General features: G+C 32.4%; 1 protein-coding gene and 1 pseudogene across 1 annotated transcript; both read left to right on the top strand.

The window, feature by feature from the left end:
• The first annotated feature begins 364 nt into the window (after positions 1-364).
• On the top strand, positions 365-2,390 carry LOC114271131 (putative LRR receptor-like serine/threonine-protein kinase At3g47570 pseudogene; annotated as a pseudogene).
• Positions 2,391-10,142: 7,752 nt separating this feature from the next.
• Positions 10,143-14,318, top strand: LOC114271140 (uncharacterized). The gene is made up of 2 exons (XM_082885582.1): positions 10,143-12,915; positions 13,888-14,318. Exons 1-2 carry the CDS (start codon positions 10,143-10,145, stop codon positions 14,316-14,318), a joined length of 3,204 nt encoding a protein of 1,067 aa, XP_082741708.1.
• Positions 14,319-24,860: the final 10,542 nt, after the last annotated feature.

Genomic DNA, 24,860 nt, shown 5'->3' with positions numbered 1-24,860 from the left:
TCTTTCTCACAATAATTTCTCAAGAAAAATCCAAGGCTATTTACAGGGCTTTGTCTTCTTATAAAAATTAGATCTATCATTCAATGATTTTGAGGGTATGGTACCAGAACTAGGCATATTTAAAAATGCAATGGCTATTTCTATTAGGGGAAACAACAAGCTTTGTGGTAGTATACCTAAACTACATTTGCACAGTTACAATACCAAGGGATTCAAAAGGAAAAGATTTACACTCATCTTGAAAATAATAATCCCCACATCGTTTGGGCTTCTGGGACTAGTAGTAGTGTTGTGTTTACTGTATCTTTGTTGCTTTAGAAAGACAACAAAAGTACCTTGTTTGAGATTTTTAGGGAAGTCATATATGAAATTGTCCTACCAAAGTCTACTCAAGGCAACTGATGGGTTCTCTCCAGCCAACATGACAGGCATGGGTAGTTTTGGTTCAATCTACAAAGGAATTCTTGATCACGGTGAAAAAGTTATTACAGTGAAGGTACTAAACCTTCAATTCCATGGAGCTTCCAAGAGTTTCGTTGCGGAGTGTGAGGCCTTAAGGCGCATCAAACATCGAAATCTTGTCAAGATTTTCACAACATGTTCAAGTGTTGACTATAATGGTAATGATTTCAAAGCTCTGGTTTATGAGTTCATGGTCAATGATAGACTAGAGGATTGGTTACATGCAAATGAAAATGAAGATGAGGTGCATGTCGAATTAAGAAATTTAAACCTCCTACAAAGGTTAAATATTGCCGTTGATGTTGCTTTTGCACTTGATTATCTTCGCCATCAATGCTCGGAACCAATAGTTCACTGTGATTTGAAGCCAAGCAATGTTCTTCTGAATGATGAAATGATTGGACATGTAGGCGATTTTGGGTTAGCTAGATTCCTTCCATAAGGCACATATAATTCTCCTGCAACTCAATCAAGTTCCATTGGCTTAAGAGGGTCTATTGGTTATGCTGCTCTAGGTAAATGTATCTCTTAGGCCCTTTCCTGATATTCTTTTTCACCTTCAATTTCCAACGTACTTTAGAGTATGATTTGCATATGCATCAAGTATGCTCCTTTGATTGATGAAGTAAATCAGATGGTTCGTTGGTTTTATTTCTCGCAACATCATTTGCTCATCAAATGCATGAAAATCAATGTTTGGAAAATACTTTCCAATGTGCTATTTAAAAGTACATTAATATTTTTTTCTTTTCTGTTGCACATAATTTAGTCTGAAAAATATGAAACTCGAAGGAATGCAGGTTCTTAATTTCATTAGTTTCTTGCTTATAATATACAACCCAATATACAATCCCATTTTTTAGAGGATTTTCCGTACATCTCCTATCTTGTTGTCTGCAAATCATAATCCATATAATTGTATTTACATTTATTTTTTCCTTCAATGGAGATGTACCAATATTGAGAAATCTTGGTATTTTTCTTGGCGCAAAATGTGAAAGCATAACAACATACAATATCTAACTTTTGTTCATCTCCTATTTGTGTAGTCATAGGATAACATAAAGAGGAGATTAGAAAATCCTCTTTTGCTAATTTCAATCCTCCTATCTATTTCTTTTACGTTTATAAGTTTGATGAATACAAACCTAATTGGATAAAGTTAAACTGTCGCCCAAGTTTCAACTACTTATTTCTTAAGAAGATATTGAACCATCAACTGTTTGGTTTCATATATATCACTGAGAAACAATCAAACTTGTTTCAAGTTGGGCCTTTCTCATGACACATGCTGACAAACGAAATATTGTTATCTCACCAAGAAGAGACATATAATTCTTTCCTATATTACTTTAAATAGTAAAGTTTTTTATGCTCTAAACTTGTTTTCTACAAAGAGTTATCTATAGAAGGTACATTACTATTACTATTATATGATATGCTTCTGGCCAAGCATCTTTACAATTGTATTTACTTTGAATGATGATTCAATTGCAGAGTATGGCACGGGAAATGAGGTGACGACATCTGGTGATGTATACAGTTATGGTATCCTCTTATTGGAAATGTTTATAGGGAAGAGACCTACTGATAACATGTTTAATGATAGTCTAAGTCTCCACAACTTTGCTAAGATGGCTTTACCTGAACAAGTAGCGAGTGTTGTTAATCCAACACTAATTCAACAAAGAGAAATTGGGGAGGGAAGCTCAAGCACCGAAAACACTCAGAATCAGAGCTCTACTGGCAGTCATAAAATTTATGAGTGCTTGATTTCAATACTTAATATTGGAATTGCATGTCCACAAGAGCTACCAAGAGATAGACCAACCATTAATCATGTTATTACTCAGTTGCTTGTGATCAAGAACAACTTTCTTGGAACTGATGGAGTTCATGGAGGAAGAAGAGCTAGAATTACATTGTGATCATGAGTAGGTATGATCCTGTCACTTTCTTAGTAACTGAAGAATATACCTGCATTTATTATTGAAACTGTTGCAATTCGACACTAGGCCGACAAACTTTAGTTTGTCTTGTGGCTTATAAATCATAACACCCTAGATATGCTATACTTCACCCAAATGACCACATTCATAAACATTGACATTTTGAAGGTGAAAAAACAATCAATTATGGTTCTTGTCAAGCATGACAGTTTCATTACCGAATGGAAATTCTTTTTTCCTTTGGTTTTTTATTTTCTTTCCGCCGAAACTACGGTTCTTCTGCAAACTTGAGCAAATAATTCAACTAGATTCACATTACAAATATGACTAAGAATAATACCTAAGCAAAAATCAATCAATATTAATCAACCGCTATTCCCAAAATCTTATTCCACGATACTGGAACCTCAGCTCTCATAACTTCATAGTTGCAAAGTTCTTTCCCATATAATCCTCTCCAACTTAATCTGGAAAACAAAATTGGTTAGAAACTGGAAGCATTTGAATGTCTTGACACAACTATGGTGGTTAGTGCACTTTGTCTATAAACATAACGGAATTGATGGAAATGTAACTTCAAGTTTTTTAATTTGCATATGGCTAGGGTTGAAAAATATACCAACTGATGGAGTATTGTGCAACTACTCAGTTTTAATCCCTTGCAAAGCCTTAAAGGCTTATCTGTTCCCAAGGAGGGCAGCGTTGTTTAGATTGCACTAGTTGTCGAAAAAGAAAGAAAAAAGGCAAACTGACATTTTGTTGCATGTATTATGGGTTACACACATTCCATGAATTTTGCATTCAATTAAGCTCGAAACATGACACTAGATAAGGGCAAGTGTTGTTCTTTATTTCTATGTTTTTTTCTTTTTCCTTTTATGATTATATGAGTAATTGGTTTACAATAACATATTTGTATACCTTTTTTCAATAAGGTACCAAAAAAAACTTATTTTCGAGTTGCTTCAGCTTCTTTTTTGTGTCTTATTTTAATTGTTTATCGTTTCTCATCATACTGTTTAAAGTTTTACTTAGTCGTTTTTCTCTTCTCCTAGGTACTTGAGGTCTGATTAGAGTTCAAGATCTTTGTCAACTCAGAAACTATGTTATATTATCCTATGCTTTAATTTCTTCCCCCCCCCCCCTTCTTTTATGTTTTTAGTTTGTCTCATGCATGCACTTTTCTCATCTAAATGTACTTTAGGAAAGCTATGGCTTGCAATGGCTATCTATCATGTTTTATACTCTAAAATAGGTTCATATGACTTGTAATGGTTCCAAACAAGTTGTTGCTATAGAACTTATAATCTTTGTTGTGTTTGTTTGTAGGAATAAGAGAATGGGATTAGATTATATATTCTGGCCAATCTTGAGGTCTAATTGGACTTGAAGATATTTGTCCACTCCACAACTATGTGATGCTACAAATTATTGTTTTGGCCGCGTGTTACATATATGATCCTATCCTTTAATTTCTTTTCTTTAATTTTTTTTTTAATGATTTTATGTTAGCCTCAAGCAGACATTCAACTTTTCTCATTTAAATGTACTTTTTAAGAAGGCTATGACTTGCAATGGCTATTCTGTCATATACTCTAAAACACGTTCCATAGTTATGGGTATGACTTGCAATGGTCTAAACAAGACGTAACTGTAACTTCTTATAATCTATATATATATATATATATATATATATTTTGGATCGGCAAAAGAAATCTTTATTGATGAAACATACATAGTATGATAAAGTACATCAATAAAGAGGAACTTGGAGCTAACACAAGCTCCAAGCTCCAGTTGGTGAGAAACCAACAAGCAAAGCAAGCAACAAAACTAGCAAGTAAAACAACCAAACAACAAAGCAAGCAACAAGCAAAGCAAGTAACAAAACTAGCAACCAAAATGCAGCCCCAGCTAAGGAGAAAAGCTTCTTCACAAACCACATTGCTGATCATACCATAAGCAAAGATGCAGCCCCAGCTGAGCAGAACAAATCATAACAGGCCAATAGAAGAGCTACTTCTCATACCAAATTGCTGATCAAACCAGCAGCAACATCAAACTAACAAATCAATTCAACCAGATCAGATCAATTCACCGAGACTAACAGATCACCAAGACTAATATATCACCAGACTACCAACCCTCTATTTAGTTTACATGACCAAAACCTGACAACTACTTTACACACTAGCTGTGGAGTCAAGAACAAATCCTGATTCGCCTCTATCTGAAAACCAAATCATCTATGGAGAAGGGAAAATTCTTGATTGATGCTTTCAACCACAATGCAGCTCTGATTTTGATAATCTACATATATGTGGTGTGATATAAACTAAGATATGGTTTGTATGTATTATGTTTGCTTGTAATAATTAGAGAAATGTGAAGAATACTGTCTAAACTCAATTAGGTGGGATGAAGACTATTTTATTTTGTTTTTCTTATGATTTTTGTTGTGTTAAAGCTGTGATAGACTTGATTGTTTGTTGTCTGTTTTTTTGGTTGGTAAGAGTAGTTTGTTTGTTTGCAAGTTTCAGGACCTGTTGATGTATCCTTTTTAAACTCTACTTGTTTGAAGTTTATATACTTCGGGCCAAATAGCCTAGATTTCCTTTTCAAAATTTATTGAATTTATTAAATACTTACAGAATTGCATTCAAGTGCAATGATATTCAGGATATGGTAAATCTAACATTACCTTGGTTTCTTACAGTTCATTTGGATTAAAATGTTTGGTCACAAAAACAACAAAGTTACATTTTATATAATGATTGTTTTTACGTAATTGCATAAATTTAATCAAAACCAATTACACTGGTGCACAAGCAAATATCAATTATCTTACATCTAAAGTTTAATGTCACCACACTAGTAATCCCATACATTATCCTAGTCAACCTAATCTGATAATCAAACATAACTATAAGTTTAAAAGATTAAAGGAATAAAAACTGCTTGTTATTATTAGGATTTGGGATGAAAACTTCCAGCTTCGGGCACTAGTACTTAGTTCCAATGAAAGTAAGTATTGTTTACCCTCCAAAACCAGAGAATTCACACCCAACAACAGATCTATTAACTTAAAAACTAGAGAGATCGATTAGGTTAATTACAAGAATCATCATCTGAAGTCTAAAGTCTAAAAATCATTTTAGAATATATATTGGTAGTTCCTGTATATATATATATATATATATACATTCAAGTTCTAATTGTTTTTAATCTGGGTATATATTTGTCTTTGTCAGCAGTTGGAATGAAATTCCTTCCATTTGCTCATTCTAATAAATAATTAATGATTACTTGTGGAAAAAAGGGAATGAGTTCAGACCATTTTACGCCACTAAGTTACCAAGTTCATCATAGATATGATTAAGGAGTAAAAAGTATATAATAGTGTTTTTAACAATTGATACCTCAAGAGCCATTGTTTATGGGATAAAGACTTGACTTATGCCAACCAATTGCCATCTTTTTTTTCTCTTTAGATTATAATGAGATAAGGCTTCCAATCTAACTAAAATTTATTGATTGATGTCAACTTATACGAAAATACTATTTATATAGAATTCTTTAACAAAATGATATAATAGTGACAATTTTTTGTATGACTAAATGTTATTTTAATAGAGATTTTTAATTTAAAATGATAAGTCACACTACAATCCTATCATTTTAAATACAAATTCTGTAAATTTTTCATGTTTGTATACAAATTGTGTAAACTTCTAGAAAAATCACAAATTAAGTGGGTTGGGTGGGATGACCATGAATGGGCAATAGTGGATTTGGGGGCTTTAGTTATAATGACTCAAGACATTTAGGGTCTTTTATTGGATATGAGATCATCTACCATTCTCTATCTTATATTTTTTAATTATTGATGTGATGATGTAGTAATATCAGATAAGTATGAAATAGAAGATGGAAAAAAAGTGAGACAGAAGATATGTACTCCGTTAATTGTAGAGAATAAAGTTTGAGAATAACAAATAAGATGGTGAAACCTTAGGGAAGAGAGGTTGTTGTTGTACTCACGTGGCACAGTAGTTTGTTGTGCAGTCTTGTATGGGCTTTTCTCGAGATTATTTTGATGATTCAAATTATTTAAATTGTAGGATTCTTTAAGTAAATTATTTATAAACAATTAAAAAAAAATTAATCGGACATTTATAGCCACATGACAACATCACATATATTTAAAAAAATGGTTGGGCTTCCCTCCAGTCCGTGATCGGATTGGAGGATGTTGTTGGGCTCGTGGGGGCTCACCATGGGTCCCGTTTTGATAATCCGAACCGTTCAATATGTAGAACTTGTCGAGTATTATATGCTTGTAAAACATCACGTTGATCGGATATCAATAGCTATCTCATCAGATTAAATTTCTGTCAACCATTTATTTTTTTCCGTCCATTTTTTTTAATACAAAACTGATTTGATCATATAGCTATTGATATATGATCAATGTGATTTTTTACAAGAATATAGTACTTGACGATTTCTACACATTGAACGGTTTAGATTATCAAAATGGGACCCGTGGTGGACCCTCACGGATCCAACAATACCCTTTAGTCCGATCACGGACTGGAGGGAAGCCAAAATTAAACTGGAAGTAGAGGTGGAACTAAGATGATTGTGCAAGTAGAGATTAAATTCAAATTTACCTTACAACAAAAAGGAAGAAGAAGATAGTTTGCGAGTAAATTTAAATTAATTTTTTAAATATACTCCGGGTCTAATTGATATTTTTTTGAATAGTTTGAAGCGTAAAGTGAAGTTTCAAGTTAAATTTCAATGTCATATTAGCAACTTCCATTTAATGTACACATTAGTGTACCAACTAGTCTTATGCCATTATTATTAACTCCACCTATTATACAAATAACAAATACCCAAAATCTCTAAAATTATATCACATCATCTGTTAGTATATTACTTATTATATTAATTGGTGCATATAGAATTATTCGTAATATATAAATATAGATATAGATATAGATTAGTATTTTTTACTTGTTAGCATTTGCCTAATTCAAATACTCTGTTTACTGCTCCCATAAGTTTGACATAGACTCTTGTCAATACAAATGGTAACACTGAAGATAATATTATATACTACTAGTGGATGTGCGCAAATGATGCCCATTACAAAAATGGATAATTTAAAATAAGTGAGTGAGATAATTAGATATATTTTTTTATTGATCATTTATTTTATTTGTTTTTGTAGCAAAAAGATAGTTAAAAATTCAAAAACATCACTAAAAATGTTTAAAAGCCAAAGAATTATACAAAAGTAAAAGTTTTTTTTTTCTCTCCATTTTTTACACTTTTTTTTTTAAAAGTTAAAAATATTCTAAATATACTAATTTTTTCATCTCATATTTTAGTCAAAAAAATTACTAAAATAGTTTATTCCCAAACTAAACATCATTTTTTTTTTTGTTTTAAAAGAAATTCTATTTGTAAGGTCTTTTAAACATTCAAAATTTAGGAGTAAAAACTATTGGTCACAACTCAATTGAAAAAATCAATTTAAAATTAAAAAATATATATATATTAGTTAAAAAAATATTAGTTAAGTTAAATATTAGTTTAAATATAAATTAAAAATAAAAAAAATAAATAATCAAACTCATTTTTTTAAAATATTAGTTTTTGTACATATTCATTTGTCGAGTTAGAAATCATTTACAAATTTAAAAGCATGGGCAAAATTCATATGACCCCTGTGATTTGAGACTAGAGTATTTTACCACTTTATAATTCAAATATGGCTAGAAAGTCCCCTTTATGATTCAAATATAGTTAGAAAGTCTCTATATAGTTTTGGACTAAAGTGATACCGTTAATTTTTCCATCCAAACTAATAAAAAGGTGTATCACACTCATTATTTTGTAGAGTGGACTTAATTTTCTAAACATATAAATTGAAATTAACAAAACAAAAAGACATACTTACCTCCATTTTCTCCAAATGTAAAATGAGATTAAGACGATAAGAGAAATAAAATACAATTAAAGATTGATGTAAAATATAAAATATAATTAAAAGTTAATTTAAAATATAAAATAAATAATAATTAAGGATTGATTTAAAATATAACTAAATTAAAATTAGATTAAAAAGAGGAATTATAATAAATAATTAAGAATTTATGATTAATTCAATTAATATTAAATTATGTGTATGTGAGATGAGAGAAAAGAAAAAAAGGAAAGAGAAAAGGGATGGGGTTTGAGGGTATTATAGCCATTTCACAATTATAGTTAAGGAAGTTAACAATTGTACTTCGGTCCAAAATCATATAGACACTTTCTGACAATATTTGAATCATAGAGGAATAACGTGCTCATGGCTTAAACCACAAATGATGAGTATAATGAATTTTTTTCTTAAAATATTTAAAACAATTATTCAAAACTTTTTTCTATTTATTTATATAAATATCCATTTGTAGTGGAGGAGTCAAAACCCCAATTTTGATATTCAATTTTAACTTAGGATTAAAAATGTAAACCATAAGATAAGGTAAAGAAATCAATGTAATGTAAACTATAAATATAAGTGCTATCTAAACCAAGAGAAGAAAAAAAAGAAAATATAGTTGTGGCAAAGAAGAAAAAACTTTAAAAGAAAATTAACACCATAAAAATTCAAACATAAATGGGATTCAAACAAATAACTATCGAAATCCAATCATCTTGATTTTTTATATGAATATTTTTATCAATGAATACTAAAAATGAACGATTTGGATCACAGAGATTTGACTCACAATGGGCCCACTAAACCCAAAATACTCTCTCAAATTAAATCCCCAACATGAAAGAAACCAAACACATTAAAAAAAATTCTAAACGCAGTCTTATAGTTATGTATTTATTAATTTTAGTTATTTTACCTTATAAAATATTATGCTACACGACACCCCTATCTCTTAAAATGGACAGTAATTGTAAATTTAAATTTAAATTTAAACCTTTCATTCTATAAAATAAAAATAAATAAATAAAAAATAAAAAGTGATTTGTTTATGTATTCATCAATGAAACTAATTTTTTACACAAATGGTCTTCATTATGAGCCTAGAATGGAGCCTAAAAAATAAAGTATTAGAAAGTATAGAGAATAAGAGTATGGAGGGGAACCATACCCATTGCATTCATTACCCTTGAGGTTTAGAAAAAATACAATGTTACACTTTTAACATAATTAAATTAAATATAATTAGCCTCACATTTTTTACATAATTATATTAATCTTCCTTTCTGTATGGTTAGAGCAATCAAAAGTAATGTCAATAGTAGGTAGATAATGAAATAAACAAAGATAATATGATAAAATTATTTTTTTTATTCATACAATTATCGAATTATTGATGGTAACAAATTATTGGTGATCAGATGATAAAAAAATTGCCTACGTATTATGTAAGTTAAAATTTTAAAAGATATTAGTATAATTATATCAAAATATCCGATTAACTGAACATTTTTTGAACTTTTAATTTATCAATAAAAAAAATGTAATATAAAAAGGTGGCTGAGTAATTTTGATAATACTCATGTATGATGATTTATGATGTACAATGAGACCATTGCATATGGAATGATGATTATGATGAGAGATGGTGATTATGATATAAGCAAAGGGGCAATGCGGTAATTTTGACGAGGCCAAAATTTTCGTCCGTATGTATTCATGCTTTATATATAGGGATGGATGCTCTCTCAAATTCAATGAGAGTGTTCAATCCTCATATGGGTTTAATATTAGTATCTTCAATGTCATGGACTTTGTTTCAGTTCATGCATGTTGTTGTTGTTGTTTTTGTTCTCATGGGGTGTTCGTGTTTGGGTGGTTCAGGCTCTAGTACTCATCTTCATCATGTTCATGTAGCCGGGAATGAGACGGATCAGCTAGCCTTGCTTGCATTCAAGGCTGAAATAACCGGTGATCCCTTCGGGGCTCTAAACTCGTGGAATGAATCCATCCACTTCTGTCAATGGGCTGGCATAACATGTGGCCGACGACACCAGAGGGTGACTAAGTTGAAACTGGATCATCAAAAATTGACAGGCTCAATTTCGCCTCACATTGGAAATCTGAGCTTTCTTAGGGAACTGTGGTTGCGTAACAATAGCTTCACTCATCAAATCCCCCCTGAACTTGGCCATCTACGGAGACTGCAAATATTATCACTACTTAATAATTCCATTGGTGGTGAAATTCCAGCCAATATATCTGCTTGCTCTAACCTTGTTGCCCTTGAGCTTTCTGGCAATAGTCTGGCTGGGAAAATTCCCGTGGAGCTTGGTTCTCTGTCTAAGCTCGAGCGGTTGTACATTGGAAGAAACAATCTAACAGGTGGCCTTCCTTATACTTTTGGGAATCTGTCATCCCTTATTGGATTCTATGCAAGTTCCAATAATATCAATGGGAGTATACCTGAAGCCCTGGGCCGATTAACAAACTTAAACCTTCTTGGATTGGGGGAGAACAAGTTGGTTGGTACTATTCCTTCCTCAATCTTTAATCTCTCTTCCATCACAGCTTTTGATATAGGAATGAACCAAGTTCAAGGGAGACTTCCTTTAGATCTTGGAATTTCTTTTCCAACTCTTCAATGGTTTTCAGTTGGAAATAACTTGTTTACTGGATCCATTCCTATTTCAATATCAAATGCAACCAACCTGTATCACCTTCACCTGGGAGGAAATAAATTTATTGGAAGAGTGCCTCCTTTGGGAATGATGCACAATCTTGGGCGGTTAATCTTTCAAAGAAATCATCTTGGAACAGGGGAAGCCGGTGACTTGAATTTTCTTCGCTCATTGCCCAATGCCACCAATTTGAACCTTTTGAGGTTGGACTCCAACAACTTTGGAGGGGTGTTGCCAAAATCAATTGGCAATTTGTCCACTAATCTTGGTATCCTTTTTTTGGATAGCAATAAAATAGGTGGGAGCATCCCAACCGAGATGGCGAATTTGGTCAATTTGCTGGCTTTGAACATGTCAGACAATCATTTCATCGGTAACATTTTTGCTGATATTGGGAAGCTACAAAAGCTACAATTTTTGGATCTCTCAGGTAATAAATTCTATGGGAAGATTCCATTGTCTTTCAAAAATTTGAGTTCACTTGCGTATCTTCATTTAGAAGTAAATAATTTGCATGGCAACATTCCTCCAAGTCTGGGAAAATGCCCCCTTGTAGATCTGTTTCTTGATGGAAACAATCTTAGTGGCACCATACCCAAACAAGTTCTAACTCTCCCATCATTATTGAACTTGTACCTACATGATAACCATTTGGTTGGGTCCATACAACTAGAAATTGGGAATTTAATGAATCTTGAACAATTAGATGTTTCTAGGAACATGTTGTCGGGAAAAATTCCAAGCACTCTTGCTAATTGTGTAAAATTGAGATTTCTATATATACAGAGCAATAATTTCTGGGGAACTCTTCCTTCATCTTTAAGTAATTTGAGAGGTATTCAGGAATTAGATCTTTCTCACAATAATTTCTCAGGAAAAATCCCAGACTATTTAGAGGGCTTTGTCTTCTTACAAAAATTAGATCTATCATTCAATGATTTTGATGGTGCGGTACCAGAAATAGGCATATTTAAAAATGCAACTGCTATTTCTATTAGAGGAAACAACAAGCTTTGTGGTGGTATACCTAAACTACATTTGCACAGTTGCAATACCAAGGGATTCAAAAGGAAAAGATTTACACTCATCTTGAAAATAACAATCCCTGCATCGTTTGGGCTTCTGGGACTAGTAATAGTGTTGTGTTTACTATATCTTTGTTGCTTTAGAAAGACAACAAAAGTACCCTCTTTGAGATTTTTAGGGAAGTCATATGTGAAATTGTCCTACCAAAGTCTACTCAAGGCAACTGATGGGTTCTCTCCAGCCAACATGATAGGCATGGGTAGTTTTGGTTCAGTCTACAAGGGAATTCTTGATCACGGTGAAAAAGTTGTTGCAGTGAAGGTACTAAACCTTCAATTCCGTGGAGCTTCCAAGAGTTTCATTACTGAGTGTGAGGCCTTGAGGCGCATCAGACATCGAAATCTTGTCAAGGTTTTCACAGCATGTTCAAGTGTTGACTACAACGGTAATGATTTCAAAGCTCTGGTTTACGAGTTCATGGTCAATGGTAGCCTAGAGGATTGGTTACACGCAAATGAAAATGAAGATGAGGTGCATGTGAAATCGAGAAATTTAAACCTCCTACAAAGGTTAAATATTGCCGTTGATGTTGCTTCTGCACTTGATTATCTTCACCATCATTGCTCAGAACCAATAGTTCACTGTGATTTGAAGCCGAGCAATGTTCTTCTGAATGACGAAATGATTGGACATGTAGTTGATTTTGGGTTAGCTAGATTCCTTCCAGAAGGCACCTATAATTCTTCTGCAACTCAATCAAGTTCTATTGGCTTAAGAGGGTCTGTTGGTTATGCTGCTCCAGGTAAATGTATCTCTTAGGCCCTTTTTTGATATTCTTTTTCACCTTCAATTTCCAACGTGCTTTAGAGTCTAATTTGCATATCAAATCAAGTACGCCCCTTCGATCAATGAAGTAAAGTAGATGGTTCTTTGGTTTTATTTCTAGAAACATCATTTGCCCTTCAAATGCATGAAAATCAAAGTTTGGCAAATACTTTCCACTGTGTTATTTAAAAGTAAATTTTTTTTTTCTTTTCTGTTGCACATAATTTAGTCTGAAAAATATGAAACTCAAAGGAATGTAGGTTCTTAATTTCATTAGTTTCTTGCTTATAATATACAACCCAATATATAAACCCATTTTTTAGAGGATTTTCCATACATCTTCTATCTTGTTGTGTGCAAATCATAATTCATATAATTGTATTTATATATTTTTTTTTCCTTCAATGGAGATGTACCAATATTGAGAAATCCTAGTATTTTTCTTAGCGCAAATTGTGAAAGCATAACAACGTACAACTTTTGTTCATATCCTATGTGTGTAGTAATAGGATAACATAAAGAGGAGTTTAGAAAATCCTCTTTTGCTAATTTCAATCCTCCTATCTATTTCTTTTACATTAATAAGTTTGATGAATACAAACCTAATTGGATAAAGTTAAACTGTCACCCAAGCTTCAACTGCATATTTCTTAAGAAGATATTGAACCATCAACTGTTTGGTTTCATAAATATCACTGGGAAACAATCAAACTTGTTTCAAGTTGGGCCTTTCTCATGACACAAGCAGACAAACCAAATATTGTTATCTTACCAAGAAGAGACATAATTCTTTCCTATATTACTTTAAACAGTAAAGTTTTTTATGCTCTAAACTTGTTTTCTACAAAAAGTTATCTGTAGAAGGTACATTACTATTACTATTATTTGATATGCTTCTGGCCAAGCATCTTTGCAATTATATTTACTTTGAATGATGCATCAATTGCAGAGTATGGTATGGGAAATGAGGTGACGACATTTGGTGATGTATACAGTTATGGTATCCTCTTATTGGAAATGTTTACGGGGAAGAGACCTACTGATAACATGTTTAATGCTAGTTTGAGTCTCCATAACTTTGCTAAGATGGCTTTACCTGAACAAGTAGCAAGCGTTGTTGATCCAACTCTAATTCAACAAAGAGAAATTGGGGAGGGGAGCTCAAGCACCAAAAACACTCAGAATCAGAGCTCTATTGGCAATCATAAAATTTATGAGTGCTTGATTTCAATACTTAATATTGGAATCACATGTTCACAAGAGCTACCAAGAGATAGACCAACCATTAATCATGTTGTTACTCAGGTGCTTGTGATCAAGAACAACTTTCTTGGAACTGATGGAGTTCATGGAGGAAGAAGAGCTAGAATTACAGTGTGATCATAAGTAGGTATGACCCAATCACTTTCTTAGTAACTGAAGAATATACCTGCATTTATTACTGAAACTGTCGCAATTTTACACTAGGCCAACAAACTTTAGTTTGTCTTGTGGCATATAAATCATAACACCTTAGATATGCTATACTTCACCCAAATGACCACATTCTTAAACATTGACATTTTGAAGGCGACAAAAAATTAGTTATGGTTCCTGTCAAGCATGATGGTTTCATTACCGAATGGAAATTCTTTTTTTCTTTGGTTTTTTATTTTCTTTCCATCAAACCTATGGTCCTTCTGCAAACTTGAGCAAATAATTCAACTAGATTCACATTACCAATATGACTAAGAATAATACATAAGCAAAAATCAATCAATATTAAACAGCCTCTGTTGCCAAAATCTTATTCCACGATACTGGAACCTCAGCTCTCATAACTTCAGAGTTGCAAAGTTCTTTCCCCTATAATCCCCTACAACTTAAACTGGAAAAAAAATTTGGTTAGAAACTGGAAGCATTTGAATGTCTTGACATAACTATGGTGGTTAGTGCACTTTGTCTATACACATAACGGAATTGATGGAAATGTAACTTCAAGTTTTTAATCTGCATATGGCTAGGGTTGAAAAATATACCAACTGATGGAGTATTGTGCAACTACTCTGTTTTAATCCCTTGCAAAGCCTTAGAGGCTTATTTGTTCCTAAGGAGGGCAGCGTTGTTTAGATTGCACTAGTCGCCAAAAAAGAAAGACAAAAGGCAAACTGACATTTTGTTGCATGTATTATGGGTTACACTCATTCCATGAATTTTGCATTCAATTAAGCTCGAAACATAACACTAGATAAGGGCGAGTGTTGTTCTTTACTTCTATGTTTTTTCTTTTTCCTTTTATGATCTTATGAGTAATTGGTTTACAATAACATATTTGTATACCTTTTTTCAATAAGGTACCAAAAAAAACTGATTTTCAAGTTGCTTTAGCTTCTTTTTTGTGTCTTATTTTAATTGTTTATCATTTCTCATCATACTGTTTGAAGTTTTACTTAGTCATTTTTCTCTTGTCCTAGGTACTTGAGGTCTGATTGGAGTTCAAGATCTTTGTCGACTCAGCAACTATGTTATATTCTCCTATGCTTTAATTTCTTTTTGTTTTTTTCCCCCTTTGTTTATGTTTTTAGTTTGTCTCAAGCATGCACTTTTCTCATCTAAATGTACTTCAGGAAGACTATGGCTTGCAATGGCTATCTATCTTGTTTTATGCTCTAAAATAAGTTCATATGACTTGCAATGGTTCCAAACAAGCTGTTGCTGTAGAACTTATAATCTTTGTTGTGTTTGTTTGGAGGTATAAGAGAATGGGATTAGATTATATTCTAGCCAATCTTGAGGTCTGATTGGACTTAAAGATATTTGTCCAATCCACAACTATGTGATGCTGCAAATTATTGATTTGGCCGCGTGTTACATATATGATCCTATCCTTTAATTTCTTTTCTTTAATTTTTTTTTTTTTTTATGATTTTATGTTAGTCTCAAGCAGACATTCAACTTTTCTCATTTAAATGTACTTTTTTAGAAGGCTATCACTTGCAATGGCTATTCTGCCATTTACTCTAAAACAGGTTCCATAGTTAAGGATGTGACTTGCAATGGTCTAAACAAGAAATAACTGTAAAACTTCTCATAATCTATATATATGTGGTGCGATATAAACTAAGATATGGTTTGTATGCATTATGTTTGCTTGTAATAATTAGAGAAATGTGAAGAATACTATCTAAACTCAATTAGTTGGGATGAAAATTTTGTTTTTCTGATGATTTTTGTTGTGTTGAAGCTGTTATAGACTTGATTGTTTGTTGTCTATTTTTTTAGTTGGTAAGACTAGTTTGTCTATTTGCAAGTTTCAAGACCTGTTGATGTATCCTTTTTAAACTCTCTACTTGTTTGAAGTTTATATACTTTGGGCCAAATAGCCTAGATTTCCTTTTCAAAATTTATTGAATTTATTAAATACTTACAGAATTGCATTCAAGTGCATTGATATTCAGGATATGGCAAATCTGACATTACCTTGGTTTCTTACAGTTCATTTGGATTAAAAGGTTTGGTGAACGAACATGTTTTTACGTAATTGCATAAATTTAATCAAAACCAATTACACTGGTGCACAAGCAAATACCAATTATCTTACATCTACAGTTTAATGTCACCACACTAGTAATCCCATACATTATCCTAGTCAAGCTAATTTGATAATCAAACATAACTATAAGTTTAAAAGATTAAAGGAATAAAAACTGCTTGTTATTATTAGGATTTGGGACGAAAACTTCCAGCTTGGGCGCCAGTACTTTAGTTCCAATGAAAGTAAGTTTTGTTTACTCTCCAAAACCAGAGAATTCACACCCAATAACAGATCTATTAACTTAAAAACTAGAGAAATCAATTACGTTAATTACAAGAATCATCCTCTGAAGTCTAAAGTTTGAAAATCATTTTAAAATATATATATTGGTAGTTCATATATATATATATATGTTCAAGTTCTAATTGTTTTTAATCTGAGTATATATTTATCTTTGTCAGTAGTTGGAATGGAATTCCTTCCATTTGCTCATTCTAACAAATAATTAATGATTGCTTGTGGAAAAAGGGGAATGAGTTCAGACCATTTTACACCACTAAGTTACCAAGTTCATAATAGATATGATTAAGGAGTAAAAATATATATAATAGTGTTTTTAAAATTGATACCTCAAGAGCCATTGTTTATGGGATAAAGACTTGACTTATGGCAACCTGTTGCCGTCTTTTATCCAATCTAACTAAAATTTATTGACTGATGTCAACTTATACGAAAATACTATTTATATAGAATTTTTTAACAAAATGATATAGCAGTGACAATTTTTTGTATTACTAAATGTTATTTTGATAGAGATTTTTAATTTAAAATGATAAGTCACACTACAATCCTGTCATTTTAAATACAAATTCCGTAAATTTTTCATGTTTGTATACAAATTGTGTAAACTTCTAGAAAAATTTGAAATTAAGGGGGTTGGGTAGGATGACCATGAATGGACAATAGTGGATTTGGGGGCTTTAGTTATAATGACTCAAGACATTTAGGGTCTTTTATCATATATGAGATCATCTACCATTCTTAGTCTTATATTTTTTAATTATTGATGTGATGATGTAATACAAGATCGAAAAAAAAGTGAGACAGAAGATATGTACTCCGTTAATTGTAGAGAATAAAGTTTGAGAATAACAAATAAGATGGTGAAACGTTAGGGCAGAGAGGTTGTTGTTGTACTCACGAGGCACAGTTGTTTGTTGTACGGTCTTGTGTGGGCTTTTTTCGAGATTACTTTGATGATTCAAATCGTTTAAATTGTAAAAATTTTCAAGTAAATTATTCATGAAAAAAAATAGATCAATCGAACATTTGTAGTCACATAACATCACATGTATTTAAAAAAAATTAAACTGCAAGCGGAGGTGAAACTAAGATGATTGTGCAAGTAGAGATTAAATTTAAATTTACCTTACAACAAAAAAAGAAGAAGATAGTTTGCGCGTAAGTTTAAATTAATTTTTTAAATATACTCAAGGGTCTAATTGATGTTTTTTTGGATAGTTTGAAGGGTAAAGTGAAGTTTCAAATTACATTTCGGTGTCATATTAGCAACTTCTATTTGATTATACACGGTAGCTAACAGTGAGGGTGAAATTAATATAAAATCGAATAATTTAAGTATAAAATTATTATTAAAAAAACCTGGATTAAATTAATTTTTAAATGATAGTTTGGAGAGTAAAACGAAATTTCATTTGATTTTAAATTTAATAAAAAAAAGTTTAAGTTTATGTTTGGATTATAGATTTGGATAGGAATTTGAAAATTTAAAAAAAAAAACAAAAAAAAAAAAAAAAAAAAAAACAAAGATTTAGATTGTGGGGTGGAGATTGAATCAGTAGTGTGAGTTCTAGAATGAATTTAAACTATGGATTGATGGCAAGTGCATGATCTTGATCATGATCATGACTTTTTTCCTGCAGGACTGACTGACTTCATTGTTGGGTTCTTTGACTAAATGCAGTGAGAGATGGGATTGATCAAGAAACCATTAAACCTAAAAAATATAAAATAAATAAAATAAAATAAAAAAGTGATTTAGAACATTGAAGACAACACTATTTCCCCAGATGAGTTTAATATTAGTTTCAACAATGTCATGGACTTTGTTTCAGTTCGTGTTCATGTAGCCGGGAATGAGATGGATCGGCTAGCATTGCTCTCATTCAAGGCTCAAATAACCAGTGATCCATTTGGAGCTCTGAATTTGTGGAATGAATTTGTCCACTTCTGTCAATGGGCTGGCGTAACATGTGGCCGTTGCCACAAGAGGGTGACTCTGAATATAGACAGTATAGCGATCCCGGTTATCCCCTTACTGTTTTGTTGTTTTCCGGACGTAGTTCCGTGGAGTTGGTAGTTGTACCTATCGTGTTGTCAACCTTTAAACTCTTTTATTTGAGTTTTAGAATGTGTTGGGCTTGGTTGTTATAGGTTGGTAGAACTTTAGCTCCCTTTGTTGTTGTCCAGTTTTTGAATGGTCCGCTCAAGCGGGTCTTCTTGCGCTCGAGCGGGGTTTACACACGTCCAGTATTTCGTGCCTCTACAAAACTTCTGCAGATGTGTTTTCTACGCTCGAGCAGATTCCTTTACGCTCGAGCGGTAGAGCTCGAGCGGGCAGTCTGGCGCTCGAGCGGGTAGTACTTTTTGGTGTAAGTTCTGGGAGGAGGAAATCTACGCTCGAGCGGACTGGTTTCCGCGCTCGAGCGGATGTACTTTATTCTTGTGTCTTGGCGCTCGAGCGGGCCTTCTTGCGCTCGAGCGTACCTAGCTTTTTGTCCTTGACGCTCGAGCATTGTGTTCTCCGCTCGAGCGGGAGAGTCGTATATCAGTTGGCAGCTAGGCTATTTCAAATCACTTTTTACATTTCCTTTCTCTCTCTTACTTTACCAAAATCGATTTTTGAGAGCTCCTCACTCTAAAACCTAACTTCTCTCTAGGGTTTGATCTAGTAAGAGTGTTTTCCTCACCTTGAGCCTTTGTAAGAAGTGTGTTGATCATTGAGGGCTACATCTTGATCCGAAAAAAAATTGGAGTTTGGAGCACTTTGAGTTTGGTTCTTTCCTCCATTTGAGCTCTAACTTCGAGGTAGGGATATCCTACTCCATCTTATGAACTTTGTCTTTGAATTCTGGCATTTTGATATGATTGGAGTCGTTGGGTAATTTTGAGGAAGTTTTGGTTTTTGTGTAATTTTACAAAGTTGGGGTTATATTTATTATTACCTATGTGCATGTTGGGCATAGAGAAATGAGATGAAAGTTGGATTGTTGATAGAAACGAAACCTTAGGGTTATTTTGTTAATTATGGAAAATGCCCTAATTGCATTGTTAAATCAATTTGTGAAATAAATGTGAGAAATGAGAAATGGAATTGAAAATGTTGGAATTAGGAATGTATGGGATTAAAGGGTGCAGTTGGGTTAACCATCACTCACAAAAATTGAAATGTCAATATTTTATCCATTTGGCGCATTTATTCTCTGTTTAGAAATAACTGCCTGGAGCTATCGGTGGAGGATAGTTTGATTGTTGTAGACAATGCATGATGATTAGGTACATTAAAACTAATCGATTAAGTGTACTATTGAATATAGCGATTGGAATAATACCTTAACTTAATGTATTGATTTGTTATATATGATAACTGTTTGTATACATTATTTGTGTGGGAGAAGAAAAGGGCTGTACTCCACGGTTTATTGGAAGAAAGGGGCTGGACCTCTAAACCGGACGGTTTATTGGAAGAAAGGGGCTGGACCTCTAAACCAGAAGGTTTATTGGAAGAAAGGGGCTGGACCTCTAAACCGCAACTTGAAGTGTAGATACAGCTCATATGCTTATCTATTGAAGTGCAAATATAGCTCATATGCTTATCTATTGAAGTGCAGATACAGCTCATATGCTTATCTATTGAAGTGCAGATACAGCTAATATGCTTATTTGTTGATGTATTGATATAGCTTGTATGGTTACCTGTTGATGTATTGATATAGCTAGTACGCTTACCTATTGCGAAATGTAAATGCTTAATATGAGTGTTTGTCTCATATAGGTTGTTTGACCAGGCTTTGAGTCATAGTTATGAATTGAGAATTGGTTAAGAAACGGAAGGTGAATGTAATATGGGCATGATTGTCATTAAATTGTAACCAGTATAAATTGGAATATAAGTGCGGACCACCCATTGAACGCTATTATCTTAGTCATTGTTTATAGTTGGTTTAGTGTATTTCTACTGGGTTGTGGCTCACCCTATATGGGACACCATTTTCAGGTACAGGAAGCATGCCACTCCCAAGGGCGTAGTTTGGGAAGCAAGAGGCAGACAGACTGCCTTTGTTGTTTTGCTTTCTTTGATGTATTATATGTAAATTCAAGCCAAGGGCTTAAGATGTATTAAATTAGTACTTTTCTCTTTTTGTGACCAAGTGTTAACTTGGAAAGCTGTAAGCCCGTAGGGCATTTGTTGGTTAAGTAGCTTGTAATATTTCTGTAAGAACTACTCTGATTAATAGAAAGATATTTATTTCTCGTACATCATGGCATGTCTAAAATGATGGGTTTATGTAATATTTTGAGGGCGTGACAGACAGGCTCCATTTCGTCTCACATTGGAAATCTGAGCTTCCTTAGGGAACTGTGGTTTCATAACAATAGCTTCACTCATCCAATCCCCCCTGAACTCGGCCATCTACGAAGACTGCGAATATTGAAACTAGGCAATAATTCAATCACTGGTGAAATTCCCGCCAATATATCTGCTTGCTTTAACCTTGTTGCTCATGAATGTTATTGCAATAGGCTGGCCAGAAAAATTCCTGTGGAGCTTGGTTCTCTGTCTATGTTCAAGCGACTGTTTATTGACATCAATAAGCTAACAGGAGGCAAGATATTGTTTCCCATCATACTTTAAACAGTAAAGTTTGTCGTTCTCTAAACTTGTTTTCTACAAAGAATTATTTGTAGAAGGTACATTACTATTTGTTTATATGATTCTGACCAAGCATCTTTACAATTGTATTTACTTTGTATTATACATGAATTATAGGGTATGGTACGGGAAATGAGGTGATGACATTGGAGATGTTTACAAGAAAGAGATCTACTGATAACATGTTTAATGATAATCTGAGTCTCCATAACTTTGTTATGATGGCTTTACCTGAACAAGCATTGTTGATCCAACACTATTTCAACAAAGAGAAATTGGGGAGGCAAGCTCAAGCACCAACAATACTCGGAATCAGAGCTCTGCTACCAATCAAAAAAATCATGAGTGCTTGATTTCTCATTAATATTGGAATCACTTGTTTACAAGAACTACCAAGAGGTCAACCAGCCATTAATCATGTTGTTACTCAGTTGCATGTGATCAAGAACAGTTTTCTTGGAACTGATGGGTTCATGGAGGAAGAAGAGCTAGAATTGCAGTGTGATCATGAGTAGGTATGACCCTATCATTTTCTTAGTAAATGAAGAATATACCTGCATTTAGTACTGAAATTGTCGCAATTCTACACTTGGCCAACAAACTTTAGTTTGTCTTGCAGCTTTCATAAGGTCTTAGATCTACCATACTTCACCTAGATGATCACATTCTGCAACATTGACATTTTGAAGGTGATAAAAAATCAACTATGGTTTTCTATCAAGCATGATGGTTTTCATTATCAAATGCAAATTCATTTTTTGCTTTGGTTTTTTGTTTTCTTTCCCTCAAACTGGGATTCTTGAGTAAAGGAACTTAGCTATGTTAACGGTAGGAGCAAGTAGCATCAATTCAATTACTTCTCCACATAGACCTCTATAGCTATTCATAAGCCAACTAGATTCACATTACAAATACATTTAAGAATAATACAGTCAACCTCTATTGCCAAAATTTTATTCCAAGATAGATGAACCTCAGTTCTCATGACTTCAGAGTTGCAAACCCTTAATGTCCTGAAACAACTATGGTGGTCAGTGAACCTTGGCTATTTATATTTTTAAAATGGAATTAATGGAAATGTAATTTCAAGTTTTTTAATCTTCACATGGCTAGGGTTAAAAAATATACCAACTAATGGAGTTTTGTGCAACTACTCTGCTTAAATCCCTAGCAAAGCCTTAGAGGCTTATCTGTTTCGAACGAGAGCAGCATTGTAAACATTGCACTAGCTTCCCAAAAAGAAAGAAAAAGGCTAACTAACATTTTGTTGCATGTATTATGGGTTACACCCATTCCATGAATTTTGCAAGTAATTACGCTCGAAACATGACAATTTTTTTTTCCCTTGTTTTTTGATCTTATGAGCATTTGGTTTACAATAGCATATTTAGATACATTTATTCAATAAGGTACCATAAGAAATGATTTCAGGTGCTTCAGCTTCTTATTTGTGTCTTCTTTTAATTGTTTATCATCTCTCATCTTACTCTTTTGACATTTTAATTAGTTTTTCTCTTCTCCTAGGTACTTGAGGTCTGTTTGGACTTGCAGATCTTTGTCGACTCAACAACTATGTGATATTATTTTTCTCCCTTCTTTTATGTTTTTAGTTTGTCTCAAGCATGCATCCAACTGATGCAGAGTATTAAAAACTCAAGGAAGAATAAATTTAAAGAAATGGCTATATTTAGAAATTGACATACTTTAAAAGAAAAACAGATAGGAACCATTCATAATTATGTTTCTAGTATTATTTTAGAGTCTTATTTTATGATTATTTTATATTTTCTAGAATTTTTAAATCAGGAGTATTTTGCTAATTTTATAGTTGCTGACATAGGGGTCGCCCGTCTTAGGTTAAGTTATTTAATTAGATTTTATTTATATTTCTTATTTGGTCTTAAATTGGTTTTGGAAGTCAAAGATATTGTAGTAGCTTTTTTTTTTTTTTTTTTGTTCTAGTTGGTTTAGAAAGTCTCCTAGTTCTATATAAAGCCACGTAATGCTTATAATTTAGGATTTATTACACTCTATACCCCTCAACTATTGCTAATTTGTCTACTTAGTTTCTAAACTATCGATTGAGTCTATTAAGTCTCTAAAGTATATAGATTAAAGTTTATTGAGTCCCTAAACTATCAATTGTATCTAGTAAGTCCCTAAATTATTTAAATAAAACCTACATACTCCCTGAAAATGGTAAAAAAATAAAATATAAGCTCATAAGTGTTATAAATTAGTAAAAGACCCTATCTAATTAAAATTTTATTTCAAAAAAACCTTTAATTTTTATTCCGTCTTTAAAAGGTAGGCGTTAGCTCTTGTGGTGAATTTCCTTTAGAAGGGTAAAGATAATTATCTATAGTATTTTTACTTATATTATAAAATGACTATGTGTGCTCACCTTTATCTAGTATTATATGTTAGAAATAATTTCTAATTGATTGTTTTTAAGTTTTTTGCTAAGTTTTTTATATAATTTAATTAATATATTATTTTTTCTATTATTATTTGTAGCAAAATGTTATTATTTAAACTATCTAATTCTACTTTTTCAATATATCTAATACTCATATAATTTTATTAGTAATGCTAAGAAATCAGACTCTAATACTAATTTAAACACACAACGAAATAAAACACTATTTAAAGACAGTAAAAATTTTAAATTTTTTTGTAATAAAATTTTAATTAGTTAGGCCCCATTTGATAGGACTTAAGACTAGACTTGGTTTGGTTTGGTTTGGTTTGATTTGGTTGAAAATTTTAATTAGTTAGGGTCTTTTACTAATTTATAATACTTACGGGCATATATTTAAATTTTATAATTCTTTTAGGAAAGGTTTAAATTAAATATTGTAGGGATTTAATAGATTTAATTGATAGTTGAGAGACTAAATAGATTTTGATTCATATACTTTAGGAATTTACTAGATTCAATCGATAGTTCAGGGACTAAATAGACAATTTGACGATAGTTCAGGGATAGAAAGTGTAATAAACCCTATAATTTAATAGAGTTAATATTTTAGAGAATTTTAAAAACTTTTGAACCTTCTTCATGAATTGTGTGATGCAATCAAACCCTAGGTGTGATACTAAAGGATTTTAGGAGTGATTCCTAAACCTATCTTTTTCATTCTCTTCTCTTTCTTTCTTTTTTCAATTTACTATTTTCGGATTACTATTCACAGCCCTCTAAAAGTGCGCTTTTCAACCTCAAAACCCCATCCAATCACCGCCAAATCAACCCCAATCCCTTTCTCTACCTATTAGCCTTCAATTTAATCCTTAAAATCCTAAATTACTCATTGTTTAGGCCGTCAAATAACCTCTGTTTTCAAATTCCAGCATTGTCCCTACTCATCCTACATCAGCAACTTTTCTCATTTAAATGTACTTTAAGAAGGTTATGACTTGTAATGGCTATCCTGTTTTATATTCTAAAATAGGT

Source organism: Camellia sinensis, chromosome 8 (genome assembly GCF_055761805.1).
Source record: "Camellia sinensis isolate YWXY chromosome 8, ASM5576180v1, whole genome shotgun sequence".
NCBI classification, from domain to species: domain Eukaryota; kingdom Viridiplantae; phylum Streptophyta; class Magnoliopsida; order Ericales; family Theaceae; genus Camellia; species Camellia sinensis.
The sequence above is the reverse complement of the archived record's forward strand: the minus strand, read 5'-3'. Positions and strand labels throughout refer to the sequence as shown.